Source organism: Arvicanthis niloticus, chromosome 8, assembly GCF_011762505.2.
Source record: "Arvicanthis niloticus isolate mArvNil1 chromosome 8, mArvNil1.pat.X, whole genome shotgun sequence".
Lineage (NCBI taxonomy): Eukaryota > Metazoa > Chordata > Mammalia > Rodentia > Muridae > Arvicanthis > Arvicanthis niloticus.
In genome coordinates this window covers 12,099,491-12,115,869 of record NC_047665.1, presented here as the reverse complement: position 1 = coordinate 12,115,869, position 16,379 = coordinate 12,099,491, and the positions used below count along the sequence as shown (strand labels likewise).

Below are 16,379 nucleotides of genomic sequence, written 5' to 3'. Positions count from 1 at the left end.
GAAAAGTACTGCATACAGCTCCCATCCAGAGGCGCTCCACCGGTGTTCAGCTTTGTCTGGGCAAAGCTCAGGTGGGCAGTGTGGACTCTTTAGCCGCTGGAGGAGCAGAGTGGGGTGTGGCGCTGTTTCTGCAGTCAGGGCTGTCGTATGCAGCCTGCTGTGTGACTCAGGCCTTGTACTCAGCCACCAGCTGGTACTACTCCCAGGTCCACTCAGAGAGATGGCCCCTGCTGGCTTACATCCTTCCTGTTCAGGCAGGAGGCAGTGTCCAGAGCTGGTGGCTGTACCCTGCTTCTGTCAGGCGAACCTTGATTGTGGAGGTAGGGTGGAAATAAAGACAAAGGGAGGGGTGAGGAGCTGGCTCAGTTGGTATAGTGTTTGCCATGAAGCTATGAGAAGCTAAGTTCAGATCCCACGTAAAATGCTGGGGTGGCGGCGAGTGCCTGAAACCCCAGTCCTGGGAAATGGAGGGGGGGAGGATCCAGAAGGCACACTTGCCAGCCAGTCTGGACAGGTTGGTAAGATCCATGCTCAGCAAGAGACCTTGTTTCATAAAATAAGGCACAGAGCAAGCGAGGAAGATAGTAGACATCAGCTCTGGCCTCCGCAGTGCCACAAGTGCAAGCACACACCTCGCATGCGCGCATACACAAACACGCATGCGCACACACCAGTGGCGACTAGGGGCGAGGGGTATAAGCTGCTTTCCTTGGGCTAACGCTGTTCTGTCTTTCCATCAGTTCTCCTAGTTTTCTTCTGTTGCCGTGACAAAAGACCCAGGCCAAAAGCAACTCGGAAAAGGGGGCTTATTTTAGTTCACAATTCCAGTTATCGTCCATCACTACAGGAACATCACAGCAGCAGGGGCTTGAGACGGTCAGTCATACGCACAGTGCAAAGCAGAAAAGAAACGAATGCATACACGCTTGCTTGTTTGCTTGTCTGCCTGCGTGTGCTCCGCTTGATGTCTCCATTCTTACACTGCCTAGGGAATGGTGCCACCCACAGGAGACTTGGTATTCCTACAGCAATTAATTTTAATGAAGACCCACCCTCCCTTTCACTGGCTCTCAGGCCAGACCACTGTAAACAACCACTCACTGAGACTTTCCTCCCAGATGATTCTAAGTTCTGTCAAATTGGTGTTTATTGTCAAATAAGCATCAAGGTGGAATTTACAAGTTTTTACAGAAATTACTGGGAATGTGGAATTTATATCTCTTCGTTGTCTCTTCTGTAGATCTTGTGAGAATGATTGTGCTGTGTGAACCCCAAATCCCACCCTGGTGGCTATTCTGTCATCTCATGGCCCCATTTGTTAATCTAGATTGGATCCTGGGAGCCGCCCTCAGTAAGCTGAGCAAAAAGTTTAGGATAGGTGGGGTCTGTCCCTTCTTAGCCTTTTGTTCTGTTCTTGGTCTTGATAGACAGGCAGGTGTGGCTAGCCTCGTGTGTCTGTGGGTTTCAGATCCATCTCTGCACTTCCTAAAACACTCTTGGAATTTTGAGCTGTGGCCTTCTGAGGAATCTTGTCCATGCATATTCAGACCAAACTCATGGGGGGGAACCCCAAACCTCACACCTCCAAAAGGAACCATCTGCTTTTGGGCGGGGGCGGGGAAGGAACCCCTTCTCCCTATCAAAGCCTTGTGGATTTAAGAAACCACCAAAGATGTTCAAGAGGGGCCTTTGTGTTTAACTTGCATGGACCCTATGATACCCACCCCCACCCCCCAACGAATAGGTCTGAGGGGGTGATCCTGAGCTAGCACGGGTGGGAGGAGATCAGATAATCATGGAGCAGGCAGCTGGCCTCAGCCTTAAATTATTGCCTCTGTGTGACCTGAGCGGCTGCTACAAAAGCAGGTGGTGGTGGTGTGCCGCCAGGGGTCACTCACATTACAACTGCATGGCTCAGCCCCATTTGCAGCACTAAAAGTTCCATCAGAGCATGCGTCCCAGGAAGGACGCTTGGCTGGGGCCATCTGCTTGCCCTGCGGGCTTGCTCCTCCCCATTGGCCCCACATTCATTCTAGCCCTGCTGGGTGCTGGCTGCCTGCCTGCCTGGCCGGGCCCATCTGCTCATACTGATTTTGTGACCCTGACCCCAGCCACAGTCCCTAAATGACTCATACTATGTGTGGGGCCCTTGTGAGGGTGACAGCCGGGCACAAGGGAAGAAGGAAGAAGAAATGAGGGCCCAGCACGGGGGTGGGGGTGGGGGTCGGGGCGGGGGAGGCTCTCTCAATTACTTGCCACACAAGCTTGCCTGTGCCCCCTCCCTCACACACATCTGAGTCTGGTTGGGTCAGAACCCAGGGAGGGAGTCACTTCTGATACTTGTCTATTCTATGTGTTGTGAGAGAAGTTCTGTCCTGGCAGTCATGGGGGATGCCCATGGGTACTTTGCCTTGGAAGTGCCCTGGGATCTCCCAACATTGCAAGTCTGTTCCCTCTAGTGTTAGGTGAGGATACAACTTGGGGCAGCCTGTTACATGGTCAGCATGCTCTGAGCTTGCAGTTTCTCTCTGTGTGTGTGATCTTGTGTGTATGGGAGCATATGTGTGTACATGGGGGCATGCATGCCTGTGGAAGCCAAAGAACAAATGTAGTGTTCATCCGGGAATGCTACTCCCCCTCCTCCTCCTGCTCCTCCTTCTTCTCTTCCTCCCCCTCCTCCTCCTGCTCTTCCTTCTTCTCTTCCTCCTTCTCCTTCACCCCTCCTCCTCTTCCTTCTCTTCCTCCTCCTCCTCCTTCTCTCCCCCTCCTCCTGTCTTTGCAGGAAAATCTGTCTGTTCTGGTGGCATACAGAGACTCTCCCTGCAGATTCCAGCTAGACTCTGTTGTATTGTGAGCTGCAGGGAACCTCTGAGAGGGGATGGAGTGTACCCATCTCCTGCCATGCAAAATGCCATGCAGCACAATGGGCAGAGAGCAGTTTCACATCAGAGAACCCTGGCAGATCATCCTGACCAGAGCTTCCCAGTGGGTTGGGTGGGGTGGCAGGGGATGGGGTGTTCGGGGAGTGTATCAGTGAGGTAGGAGGCACCAAAGACATCATTAACCGTGATCCCACTTGCGATCTTATTGCTGAGTGGGGGTGGGGGGTGGGGCAGGCACACCCACACCCAGTGTGTGCCCGAGTAGACCGGGAAGGGCACAGTACATCCACCTGAGGGACAGTGTTATTACTCAGCTTTCTGTCACTGTGACAAAATTCCTGGAAAAAAAAAAAAAAAAAAACAACTTAAAAGCCAGAAAGGTTATTTTGGCTTCTGGGTTCAGGTTTCAGCTTTGCTCTTGCGGTAAGCAGGGCTTTGTGGCTGAAGCAGCTTGTGGGACAGAAGCCACTTAACTCCTGGAAGTTGGGAAGCAAAGAGATAGACTGGAAAATGTAAGGGTCCCAGTAGTCCTTTTCAGAATGTATTAGAGTTCTCTAGAGTCACAGAATGTCTGGAATGTCTCCCTATATGGAGGGAATTTGTTATGACGGCTTCCAGTCTGCAGTCCAACTAACCCAACAATAAGCAGCTGTGGATGGGAAGTCCAAGGATCTAGTAGCTGCTCAGCCCCACAAGGCTACTTGTTTCAGCTGGTCTTCTGTAGAAATAGGTTCCAACAGATGTGCTGGCAAGGAAATGCAAGCAGGCAGAGAAGAGTGAATCTTCCTTCTTCCAAAGTCCTTATGTAGGTGTCCAGCAGAAGGTGTGGCCCAGATTAAAGGTATGTACCACATGCCTGGATCTGGGACTTGCTTTGACTCAGGCTGACCTGACTCAGAGATTTCCTTGCCTCAGTCTCCTGGGATTAAAGGAGTGTACTACCTTGCCTGGGCCTAAGCTTTTTCATGGCTACTATGCCTCAAGATTTCCATGTCAGGATCCAGGTCAGAGCTGGGCAGTGGTGGTGCATGCCTTTAATCCCAGCACTTGGGTGGCAGAGGCAGGAGGATCTCTGAGTTCAAGGCCAGCCTGGTCTACAGAGTGAGTTCCAGGACAGCCAGGGCTATGCAGAGAAACCCTGTCTCAAAAAACCAAAAACCAAGAAACCAAAAACCAAAACCAAAACCAAAACCAAAACACAAAACAACAAATAAACAAACAAACAACCAAAGACCAAAAAACCCCCAAAGATCCAGGTCAGAAACTTGTGTCTTTCAGTCTTAAGATCTGGATCACAGGTGAGTCCTCCAATTCTGGATTGTAGTCCATTCCAGATATAAGTTCACAACCAGGAATAGCCCTTACACAGGGCATGCGCAATGACCTAACTTCCTCCCACCAGGCCCTGCATCCTGCAGACTCTACTATTTCCAGCTAACACACCAAGATGGTGATTAAACCTTCAACTATGAGCCTTTGGAAGACACCAAAGGCCCAAAGCAGTAGAGTTATATCTGCATGTGTCTTAGTCAGGGTTTCTATTCCTGCACAAACATGACCAAGAAGCAAGTTGGGGAGGAAAGGGTTTATTTAGCTTACACTTCCACATTGCTGTTCATCACCAAACAAAGTCAGGACTGGAACTCAAGCAGGTCAGGAAGCAGGAGCTGGTGCAGAGGCCACGGAAGGATGTAACTTACTGGGTTGTTTCCCCTGGCTTGCTCAGCTTGCTTTCTTATAGAACCCAAGACCAGAGATGGTACCACTCACAAGGCACCCTTCTCTCTTGATCACATGAGATCCTTACAGCTGGATCTCATGGAGGCATTTTCTCAAGGGAGGCTCCTTTCTCTGTGAGAACTCCAGCTTGTGTCAAGTTGACACACAAAACCAGCCAGTACAGCATTACGGTAGGCCCCAAACCTTTTCAGTGATGGAGATTTCTAAAACTGGCAGTGCCACAATAGAGCACTTGAGAGTGACTTCAGACTTGAGAATAAAGTGTGTTGTTCCTGAGTGTGCCCCATGGTTCTGAACCCGGAGATCCTTGAGATGATGCCCGGCATACCAATATGTGGTAATGATGACATGAGACTGGGTACAAGCACCATTTGTGATTATCTGATGATAGCTTGTAGATTTCAGAGGATGTTCTGTGACTGAGAAAAAACAAATCTAAGTTGTTTCTCAACTGGGTAGACAAGAACAAAAAGATGTATCTATATTTGAGGGTGAGTGCCAGGATAAAGCAAGCATGAACCAGAGGAATTTGGATGAGGGACCCGTGGACCATCTTACTGATCCCAGTCCTGTGGGACCCCCCTTCCCGTCCAGGAGACATGGTGGTGGGCGACAGTGGGAACTACCCAGCTTATGCTTTGAGTTTGGGATGTTATTCAGTCTTACCCACCATTGTCCGGTGCTCCGAGAGATACAGTCTAGGTTCTGAGACCATTGTTAGTCATGTTAGGAATGTTGTATCCCGGTGGAGACCTGTGCAGAGTTCAGGTACTAATTCAGGCTGGAGATGTAGCCCAGGCTTAGAGCTTGTATGAGGCTCTGCATGCAACACTCCCCACCTCCAAATCTAAGCAACCACCAACCCTGCTGTCACCATGGATCAGCATGCAGGCACACCCAAGGGCTCTACAGCAGTCTGCCTTCTCACGTCTGCTTGACTTCAGAGGTGGCCATGGCCTTAACGAGACTCACAGTTCCCCACATCTTCCATTGACCAATGGTGACGTTCCTTGAGTGGCCTCAAATCCTAAGCCTGTTCCATACCAGCATGGCTCCTCACATCACACTGGGCCTGCCATCTGTGATTCCTGTCACACCATCACTCCCAACCACAGCCCTTATTCTTATATCTCCTTGTTTGCACATTCTTTCTGAAGATGTTTCCGTCTCAAGATGTATGAGTACAGATGTCACATGCCACAGTGTGTAAGTAGCAGTCAAAAAGCAACCATGGGTAGTTATCCTTACTGTTTACTTTGACAGGGTTTCTTGTTTGCCGCCGTGTTCATCAGACTAACTGATGCACCATTTCCAGGGATTCCCTTTTTTCCAACCCGTCTCACTGTGTGTGGGTTCTAGGGAGCCAAATTCAGTTCCTTACACTTGTATGACCAGAGCTCGCCCACTGAGGAGTCTTCCCAGGCCCCTCAGGGTGACATTCTCACACATGTATGCCAACACAATCTCTCCCCTACATCCTGCCACCCTGTGGTTGCTGGGAATTGAACTCAGGACCTCTGGAAGAACAGTCAGTACTCTTAACCTCTAAGCCATCTCTCCAGCCCCCAGCTAGTTTGATGAGCGCAGAGACAAACAAGAAATCCTGTCAAAGTAGAAGGTAAGGATGGTTGCTTTTTGACCCCCACTTATGCACTATAGCAAGTGACACTTGTACTCACACACATAGCCTGTACACCCAAAGCTAAAAAAGAAAATATTACGAGGAAACCGATCATCCTGTACAACCAATATGAAATAATGTTTCAAAAGCGTAGATGTTGATCCCACAGGGTGGGGAGGGCTGAGGTCTTTCCGCCGAGCTCCGGAGGGAAACTGAAGTTGCTAAGTTCTGGGTTGCAGTAGCAGCAGAGGCTCATGGGAGTCACCTCAGTGGGAGGAATCCTTTGCAGCTAAAGAGCTCTGGGTAGCTCTTAGCACCACGAGAGTGGTAAGAGGGGACACAAAGAAGGAAGGGTCTATGGGGAGAGGGACCGCAGAGGAGAGGTCAGAAGACAAGGCAGGATGGGTAGGGGTGAGGCTGGTGGGGTAGGGACTCATCAACCTGGGGGCTTTATATCTATGGACGTGTTGTTCCTTCTAACTGACGGCTCCTGATCAGCCTGCTCATGGAAGGTTCTCCAAGGTTGTAGGCTTGGACTGTGTCTCCAGGACAATGCCTTGTAGGTACATCCTATGTAAAATGTCTGTGAATTTGCAGGTAATGAGTGTTGAACAGCCAAAGCCACAGGACACCTGGAGCATTGTCAGGAGAACAGGGGGCATTGGCCGCTTGGGTTTTTTTTTTTTTTTTTTTTTTGTTCTAGAATTTTTTCACTGGGCCCAGGCTAGCTGCAGTGCAAGCAGCTAGGATCTCATCTCTATCACTAGTTGGGTGACATTGGGTATTCTCCTATTGCATAGAACCCTGAAGAAGCATCCTCCAGGCCCAGCCTGCTTTTTTTGTTGTTTGTTTTGTTTTTGAGACAGGGTTTCTCTGCGTAGTCCTGGCTGTCCTGGAACTCACTCTGTAGACCAGGCTGGCCTTGAACTTAGAGGTCCACCTGCCTCTGCCTCCCAAGTGCTGGGATCAAAGGCATGCAACGCAACTGCCCGGCAGGCCCAGCCTGCTTAATCTTTAAAAAAAGATGTTTGTTTTTGTAATGTTTGCCTGTGCACACGTGTGCATGCTTGAGGAGGACAGAGAGAGAAGCCGAGTGTCCTGTCCCATTGCTCGATGCCTTATTCCCTTGAGACAAGGTTGCTCGCTGAATTGGAAGCTTATTGTTTCAGCTAGACTGGCTGGCCAGCAGGCTTCCAGAATCCTCCTATGTCTGCTGCCTCCACATTGAACAACTGACACACATAGTCATGCTTGGGTTTTGGTGTGAATGCTAGGGATTTGAACTCAGGTCCTCATGCGTGCGTGGCAGGAGCTTTTATCCACTGAGCCATCTCTCTACCTTCTTAGGGTCACTAGTTGCAGCAGAAAATGGTGGATCCCCTTGGTTACTGAGGGTCAGTGGCTGCACATAGGAAATTTCCGAGGGGTCGACACTCTATGGGTGTAATGCTAACTTTGACCACAAGAGGACACCCTGTAACCACATCCTGGACAGGCACCCTAGGTTTGAGGCGATTAAGGAGAGACAAAATTTTCAAAAATTTCAGGTACTTTATGATCTTGTCCTTGGTGAACTAAACAGGTTGTTCTAAACCTAAAGGATCTTTGAAAATGCTACGTGTAGAAGTCCATCTTTTCCTCATCAATAATGATCAGAAACACAGCCAGATGAGGGGGGATTCAGAACATGGCTTGTTAACCTCCTGGCTGGGCTACCACTATGGAGTTGATTAACCTTTCTGTGCCAGTTTATTCACCTATAGAATGACCTCTCAGGGTCACTATGAGACTTAAGTGGTGCTTGCAACAGCACCTGGCACAGAGCAAACTCTACAAAAAAGCGTGATAAATAAGATAGTAATAGTAATAATACCAATTTGCTCAAAAGTTATTAATTTTTTTGTCAAATGAATAAAATCCAACAATTAAGAGGCACTCACAAGTTCCAAAACACATTGAATATATTTAAGCCCTGCAGCCTTAGAACCCTCTCGTGTATTCTGGCAGACAGCAGGAACAGAGGTTTTGTTCACTTGAGACAGGGTGTCTTGTCTAGATCCAGCCATGTAGCCAAGGAGGACCTTGAACATCTGGCTCCACCTCTCACATCCTGGGATTACAGATCTGCATCACCTTGCCAGACTTTCAGAGAGGGCTCATTCCTGTCTGAAAAGTAGGCATTTTCATTAAAAGTGAGTGAATGGAGTTCCACCCTCTACCCTTGGCTGTGGTGTGTGCAATATTTTGCATGAAGTCTTGTTGGACTTTGTTTTGACAGCAAGCTATATGCTAGGTCCTGACTGTGGCTGGGCGTTCTGCACATTGTATGAGTTCAGAGGGGCTTCTCAAGTCAGTCTCTCATTTTATATGTCCCCAGCCAGGGGACACACAGCCATGCCAAATGGCCATCACACAGTATAGGAAGCAGGCGTCTCCTCAGTGTCCTCCCTCGAAGCCAACCCCACAGATAGCTGGATTCCTGATCTGTGGTCCATACAGATCCATATGGTCTGTAATCACCAGGCACAATGGCCAGAACAGCAGTGGGGTTGACATCTGGCCCCGAGGTTATCAGACCTGAGTTTTCATTTGTATCACAGGGAATCAAGCTGTGGGGTGCTCAGCTGCAGCCCAGCCAAAGAAATGAGCAATGGCAAATTGTTTCACCACTTAGACATGCGGCGACTCTTCCTGCTCTTACAGGGTTTGCAGTGGCAGCCGCAGGCACTCCAGACTTTGCAAAATCAGAATCTCACTGTTGCTTTCTTATGGTGCCATGAAGCGGTATCAGGCCGTGGAATGCTCTGGAAGCCCTGTTGTAGTTACTCTGTGCCCTGAGGTTCCACTAGCCCCTCTTACGGTCTGTGTGCATTATTTTGCCAGGTGCAGTTTTGAATGCTTTTCTTTGGGAGAGCTTTATCATAAAGGTAGACTTAGTAGGTCCACATATGAGAGCGCTCACTATGGACCAGGCACTAGACTGAGTGGACTTAGTAGGTCAATCTACATGAGCACTTACATTCAATCAGTCACTGGACTGGGGTGTAGCTCAGTGGTGGAGAGCTTGCCAACCACATGCCCGTCCGTTAATGTTAACTCACAGCAAAGAACATAAACAATACTAAACAAAATGTTTGCCCAAACTCCAAACCCAGGCCCTCTGTTTTCATGCTAGGTCAGAGTGAATAAGCATCGAACCCAGCTTTGGGTCTTGGTTGTCTGTTGGGTGTTCATGCTTGTGTATGTATGTGTGTGCACACTTGTGCATGTGTGTATGCGTGCATGCTTATGCATGTGTGTGCATGCTTGTGCATGCATGCTTATGAATGTTGTGTGCACATTTGTGCATGCGTGTGCATGCTTGTGCGTGTGTGTGTGTGTGTGTGTGTGTGTGTGTGCACTTGCGCATGTGCAGATGCATATGCATGTGTTTGCATGTGAAAGCAGAGGTCAGCCTTAGGTGTCATTCCTCAGAAGCCGTGCACCTTGTTTTTTGAGACAGAGTCTTTCACTGGTCTGGAGCTCACTGATTAAGCTAGGCTGGTTTGCTAGTAAACTCCTCTTCCTCTCCAGTGCTGGGATTAAGAGCCCTGGCCATCACAGCAGGTTTTTCCACATGGCTTCTGGGGACTGAACTCCGGTCTCTGAGCTTGTGCAGCCAGTGTTTTGTCAACCAAGCTACAGAGCTATCTTCCCAGGCTCTGAACCTTGAAGTTTTGCTAGTTTTGTCCGCCAGCATGGTGGGAGGGCTCCCATGTTTTTATTAGCTTATCTTTCAGAGCAGAAGGCGAGCTTGTGGCTTGGGTTTGCCGTGGCTCTGTCACTATTGGGAGCAGCTGTCCCTGTGTGTCAGCACACCTCCCACTCCTAGAACAGAATGTTAACCAGAACTCAAATGCCCATGGGGCTGGTAGGGCTGATTATGAGGCTGCAGGCCTGACATGAAGCTTAGGTGTGACTAAGAAGATAGCAAGATGGCCGCCACCAGTTCTCTTCCACCCCTCCCAGCAAGTCAGACCTGACTGAGTTGTGAGCGGTGGACACTGACCATGCAACAAACTCATTTCTAGATTGCATGGGGTCCCAGGAGCCACATTACAGGATCTCCCCAGGAATGGAGCTTTTCTGAATGAAGGCTGACCGGCACCTTCCACCTCTGATTTTCAGATCCCAAACTTGGTGCACACTCCAGCCTCGGGCACATTCTGTTTCTTTGCTTCTATCTCTCGGTCTCTCCCTGTCTCCTGCCCCCTGCAGCCGAGCCCGCCTTCTTTCCTGCTCTCTAATTGAAAAAGAATGGCCCTCTCTTCCTCCTCTCCAGCTCCCTCCTCCCTGCAGCTGCCTGGATTTACAGCTTGCCTCTCATGTTGTTGTTGTTGTTGTTTTTCCTCTCAAAATCTAATTAAATAACAACCAGAACCCCCCACTCCTCCCTCCAAAAAAAGAAAAAAGAAAAAAGAAAGAAATCGCAGAAGAAAATGCCTCTGAAGTGAACAAAGAACAAAGAGAGTTGGTGGATGTAGGGCAAAGTTCAGTTCCTAGGTGGGGAGCCTGAGGCTCAGAAGGTTCTGGCACATAGTCTGACCAGGAAGACGGAACACCTGTGGCTTGGGGAGGGGGTGTTTCCACTGGGGTGCAGAGTTTTGTGTTCCTGTGTAGGGTTGCAGCTGACTGTTGCTCCAAATCCTTCCTTACTGTCGAAAGGGAAAGTAGGAATCCAGGAATGATTTGCAAACCTCCGGTGGCAGCAAAGGCTCTGCCTTCGCTCCTGTCTTCGCTCTGCAAGCCCACAGCCAAGAATAATCGGGCCTTCCAGAAAGCTCTCACCACGGATGTCCGGCTTGCTGTGAAAAGCCTTCTCTTTTTGTTTCCTGTTTCCTGTCTCAGCTGTCCAGTGAAATGCCCCCACCTGTAGATCTGTATTTCACCCCGGCAAGGGGGCGGGTACATGGCTTTGAGGATGGGCAGAGGGGTGGAAAGGGCTGATGGACCCTTTAAATGCTGGTATGCTGCCACTGCTGAGGCTTAGGTCTTGCATAAAGGTTTTATTTCTTCTTTTTAAAAAGTTACCGTAGTCATGGGTCACAGACCTACTGTTCCATCATTAGCAGATCTTGGGGGAACAACCAAAGACTTGCCCTGTTTTAAAAAGCATCGGTAAGGCTAACAACCAAGAGAGTCAGGTGCTACCCTGATTCTAACTGATGAGCATAATAGCACAGGAGAAGGCAAGAGTCCACGTTTTTCTGTGAAAGCTGCTGACTTTGAAAAGGTGTCAACGAATTTGGCTTTTCCTAAGACAGACCAAGAAACTCCACCTGCCCTGGGCTCCTCAGCCTGCTTTGGTCTTGCAGCCTTGGTCCAGCCACCTCCAGTGCTGGCTTGGGTGGCTAGCCTATGCCTGCCGTTTAAAATCATTCTCTGTGCACACTCAGATGCAGAAGGGAGGCAATGCCTCACAGAGATTACTGCCCAGGGCAGAGACTACCTCCATCTTCCTCCAATGAGGCATGTTTCCCTCAGGACCCCTCCTAGCAGACAAAGTCTCAGTGAAGAAGTTCACTGAGAGAATTGGCTGGGCGAGGGGATTATCTCTCTGGTTTGCCCAGGCTAACCTTTAACTCTTGGATTTAGGAGTCCTCCTGGCCCAGCCTTCCAAATTGCTGGAATTCTAGGCGCCCCTATGCATTTATTTTAATTCAATTTTGAGTTAGGGCCTAAGGTGTTCCAGGGTGGTGATAGTGTTTGGTTCAAGGATAATCTTGAACTCCAAGTGTGTACTACTTACTGTTCGTGGTTTACAAAGCCAGTCCTGATGCACCCTGTCCGCATCCTACCTACCGAGCTATATCCCCATCCCTAGTGTTTCAAAAGTGAAGCATACGTGAAAGTTCCCCTTAAATAGACTCACTGCCCCCTGCATGCTTAAGGTTTAGGGATGGAGTAACAGTGTAGTATGGGGTTTAGAAATACTGCCCGGTCCTAACCTTTCTTTCCTAATTGAGATGGGGACTTTTGGGGCCGCCAGGATTTAGGTAGGTAAAGCTGTGCGAGGCCCCAATCTTACGGCAAAGAGGAGGGTTTCCTGTAATCGTATACTTTGAAAATGCCAGCAGAGTAGACTAGCTTCGGGGCTTGTCAATCATCCCTTCTGGCCCAGACTGGCTGGGGGCGGGGTCTGGAAATGCTAGTACTTAAGCCTGCGCTAACCTGTATCGGCCTTCCTGTGGGGGACAGGCCGGAGGATGGGGTGCGATGGGGGGGGGCGCGTTTCCTGCAACCTGACAAGTGAGCACTTTTCTAGTTATAAGTGGCAGCGGCGGGTGTGTGCTAAGATATCAAATGGATTACGTATTTTATTAGGAAGGAATTTTGAGAATTTGAGAGAGCTTGCAGATCAAATTCGTGCTTCCGGGAACCCACAGGGCTGACATCTGCAGTTCTCAATGAAGCCTCTGGGAGGCGCAAGACGCCGGTCCCTCGCCTAGCCTTCGGCGTTGGCAAACACGCAGCTTCCCTGTGGAGCAGGAAACCGTCCTGTAAGGAGTTCAAAAATTAACACTGAATGTATATATTCACCACCCACCTGCAGAACGCTCCAGTAATAAGGAAAAATTCCCCTCCGTGTGTGTGTGTTATTTTTGCCTCAGTCTGACAAGCTTCCTGAACACCCTTTGCCCTATCCAGCTTCCCAGGCCTCACTCAAGAGAATCTCCAGAAGTCCCCTAGTACACTTTTCTGTGTGAGCACAGAGAGATGCAAACACCCACAGTGTCGTGTTCTGCCCGGTTCCAACATCACTTCTTGTATTATATTATCAGAACAGAACCTTTTGAAGAAGCATTTTTAGGTAGTTGAAATATTTCAAAATCTCCTCATTGAACAAACGAATTCTTGGTCCTGGGTTGCCGGCTCCTTTCGGTCTCCAGGGCTTGGGCGCTGGGTGCAGGCGCTACCCTGATTCTAATTGACACGCATAATAGCCCAGGGTTCTCGGTGCCTGGGGTGTCCCAGCCCAAAATCCCCTGAGAGGTCAACGCGAGGCAGTATGTGGTGGGTGGATGGGAAGGTCTAGATCTTTCTAGGTCGGCCTGTAGGCGGCGCCCTGGGAAAAGCATTGTGGAACAGCGTGTATCGAGCTCCCGGAGTCTGAACCCCGGAACCTCTGGGTTTGGGACGCAGTAGCCCTGTGTGTACAGCTCTCTCCCGAGCTTGGCACTCGTGTATCAGAATCCCAGCAGCCAGGATAAGCCTAAGAGGTGCGCACCCAGGGGCGGGGGAGAGGCACGCGGCTCCGACCCCCACGCGCCGGGCAACCCTGCGACCCCCGCGGACGACGGGGCTTGGCCCACCCCACCGGCGGCAGGTGGACAGTGTTGCTATGAAAGAGAAAGCGTCGATTGTCCCCACCGCGAACTGCCACACGCCAGACCTCCTCTTTTGTGTGCCCCGTATAGAAATGCAAACGAGCCGCGTGTGTCGGCAGCAATCTGCTGGTCCCTGCTGCCCGCGCCCCACAGCGATCTGCTAGGGGTAGGGTGGGGGATGGGGGGCTTAGACCTTGCAGCCGCGACCCCGTAAGGCGCAGAGTCCTGAGTCCCTAGTGGTAGCCTAGGCCTAATGTCAGCTGCAGTTGCAAACCTTTGAGTTTAAGTTTCGGTTTCGATGTAACAGCCTCATAAACTTCAAATTGAAAAAATAAAGAAAAATTAGAAAGGTCGCAAAAAATGCAAAAAAAAAAAAAGAGGCTTTTACATTCTCCAAGTGTGCATTCCACAAATTCCAGTATCCTATTAGAAAACAACGTGCTTTTTTTTTTTTTTTTAACTTTTTCCTTTTAAGGACTTAACAAAAAAGAAAGGCGAGGTGAAATCTGCAGGCTCCAGTCTGCCTGGTAACACTCTGACAAAAGCGGCAGATTTGAGGCTGTGTCATCCCCCGCACCCCTCCCCACGTGGCCTTCTGGCACGAGCCGCAGGCCTGCCGCCTCATTTACATCAGAAAGCGGGCGCTGGCCAATGGGAGCGCAGCCTCCCGCCAGCTGGCGGCGGCGCGCCGAGCCCGTCTATAAAAGGGCTCTCCCGGCGGTGCCTGGCGCACTCGCTGGTGGTGGGCGCGCATCGGGTTTTGGGGATCTTTACCTGCTCACGGGTTCCCTCCGCACTCTTCACTTTTGGATAACTTGCTGTTCGTGGATCGCACAATGACTCTGGAAGAAGTCCGTGGCCAGGATACAGTTCCGGAAAGCACAGCCAGGTGGGTTTTGGGGTGCCGCGAGTTGGACTTGTCGGGGTAGCGATCTATCGGGGTCCTTTAGGAGAGAAGTTTGCAGGGCGGGAGCCATGCACTGTCTGGCTGCGAGGTGCCGAGACACGGGACCAGAATCACTACATTTCGATTCCTGTCTAGAGCTAGAGTTTGGGGTGCCGGCATCTGGTCGGGGTTGGGGAGCCTGGGATATGAGTGCCAGATCAGAAGTAAGGAACCGAGAGTGCAGGCGCCAGGTCGAGACTGGGTGATGGGGAATGAGGGCGCCAGATCATGACTAGGGTGCCAGAGGTGTGGGCGCCAGGTCGGGACTGGGGATCCGGGTGTGTGGGCGCCAGGTTGGAGTTGGGAGGCAGGAATGCTGGCGCCAGGCAGGTCTAGGCTAAGGGGCCAGCTGGGACTTGGAGGTCAGGGCAGGGATCTCTCCGTCGTGTCCCCGTGCTGGTCCCCACTCACGGCGCTTGTTCTTTCACAGGATGCAGGGCGCCGGGAAAGCACTGCACGAACTTCTGCTGTCGGCGCAGCGCCAGGGCTGTCTGACCGCTGGCGTCTACGAGTCCGCCAAAGTCCTGAATGTGTGAGTGTAGAAAGGCCCCGCGTGCAGGGATTGGGGTTGGCGCGGCGGGGAGACCTGGGGGTGGCATCGACTCTGACCTTGTCCTTTCCATCTGCTCTGCAGGGACCCTGACAATGTGACCTTTTGCGTGCTGGCTGCCGATGAAGAAGATGAGGGCGACATAGCGCTGCAGATCCATTTCACGTTGATCCAGGCGTTCTGCTGCGAGAACGACATTGACATCGTTCGCGTGGGAGACGTGCAGAGGCTGGCGGCGATCGTGGGCGCCGACGACGAGGGGGGCGCGCCGGGAGACCTGCATTGCATCCTCATTTCGGTGAGTGCCCCCACTGCCTCCCCACGCCAGTCCCCCACCCCGTCCTAGCCAAGGACAGGCATGGCTGACCCTTGAATTTTTTTTTTTTTTTTTTAAATTTCAGAACCCTAATGAGGACACATGGAAGGACCCTGCCTTGGAGAAGCTCAGTTTGTTCTGCGAGGAGAGCCGCAGCTTCAACGACTGGGTGCCCAGCATCACCCTTCCCGAGTGACCGCCCAGAAGGGACCTTGGTCTGAACGACTTGGTGACACTCTAGCGCGCTGCTGGCTCTGGAGTGGCCCTCCGAGGGCGCTCGAGTGCGCATGGAGACTGGCAGGCGATGTTGCCTGGAGAGCGAGGAGCGCGGCCTCCCAAGAAGGGGGTCTGGAGTCAGCGGGGACATCTTGTTCCGAGCCCAGGACTCTGCCAGTGTCCAGAGAGGCTGCTAGCACAGGAAGGCCTAGGCAAGGACGTTGGCCCCAGGGCCGGGAAGAACCGACCAGAGAGGCAGGTGTGACTCAGCAAGCAGCCTTCCAGTGAAAGGAGGGGAAAGGCAAGGCAGGCGGCCGTCTGGACTTGGTACAGATGCAGGAGCGGCCACTGCAGGAGCGAGCCGGACTTAGACTGCAGTGCTCTTTCAAAAACCGGATCCCGGGCAATGCTTTCATTTTCTAAAGGACGCTATCGTGGAAGCTTTGAATTTCACAATAAACTTATTGAAACAAACTTATGCCTTTTATTGAGGGTAGGGGATTCTTATCTCAGGGGGAGACAGTAAAAGGGTGTTTCTGGTGGTTGATGGAGTTTTGTGGCACCTGTGACCACCTTTCTGTTGGCAAGAAACTGCAGCCTCCTGGGGCTGCCAGTGGGGGAGGGGGTGCTGGCGAGTAGTTAAGGGGAGATCTTGGGGCCTGAGTACTGTTTGAACCTTTCAGGAAGATTTCAAACTTGCAAGACGGGAGCATACTTGATAAGGCCTCCTGGTGCAGAAGC

At 51.0% G+C, this 16,379-nt stretch overlaps 1 protein-coding gene across 1 annotated transcript; it reads left to right on the top strand.

Moving 5' to 3' along the window:
• The first annotated feature begins 14,330 nt into the window (after nt 1-14,330).
• On the top strand, nt 14,331-16,112 carry Gadd45g (growth arrest and DNA damage inducible gamma). The gene is made up of 4 exons (XM_034509634.2): nt 14,331-14,499; nt 14,987-15,088; nt 15,191-15,404; nt 15,508-16,112. The coding sequence occupies exons 1-4, from the start codon at nt 14,447-14,449 to the stop codon at nt 15,616-15,618; spliced, it is 480 nt and encodes a 159-aa protein (XP_034365525.1). The 5' UTR covers nt 14,331-14,446; the 3' UTR covers nt 15,619-16,112.
• The last annotated feature ends 267 nt before the right edge of the window (nt 16,113-16,379 follow it).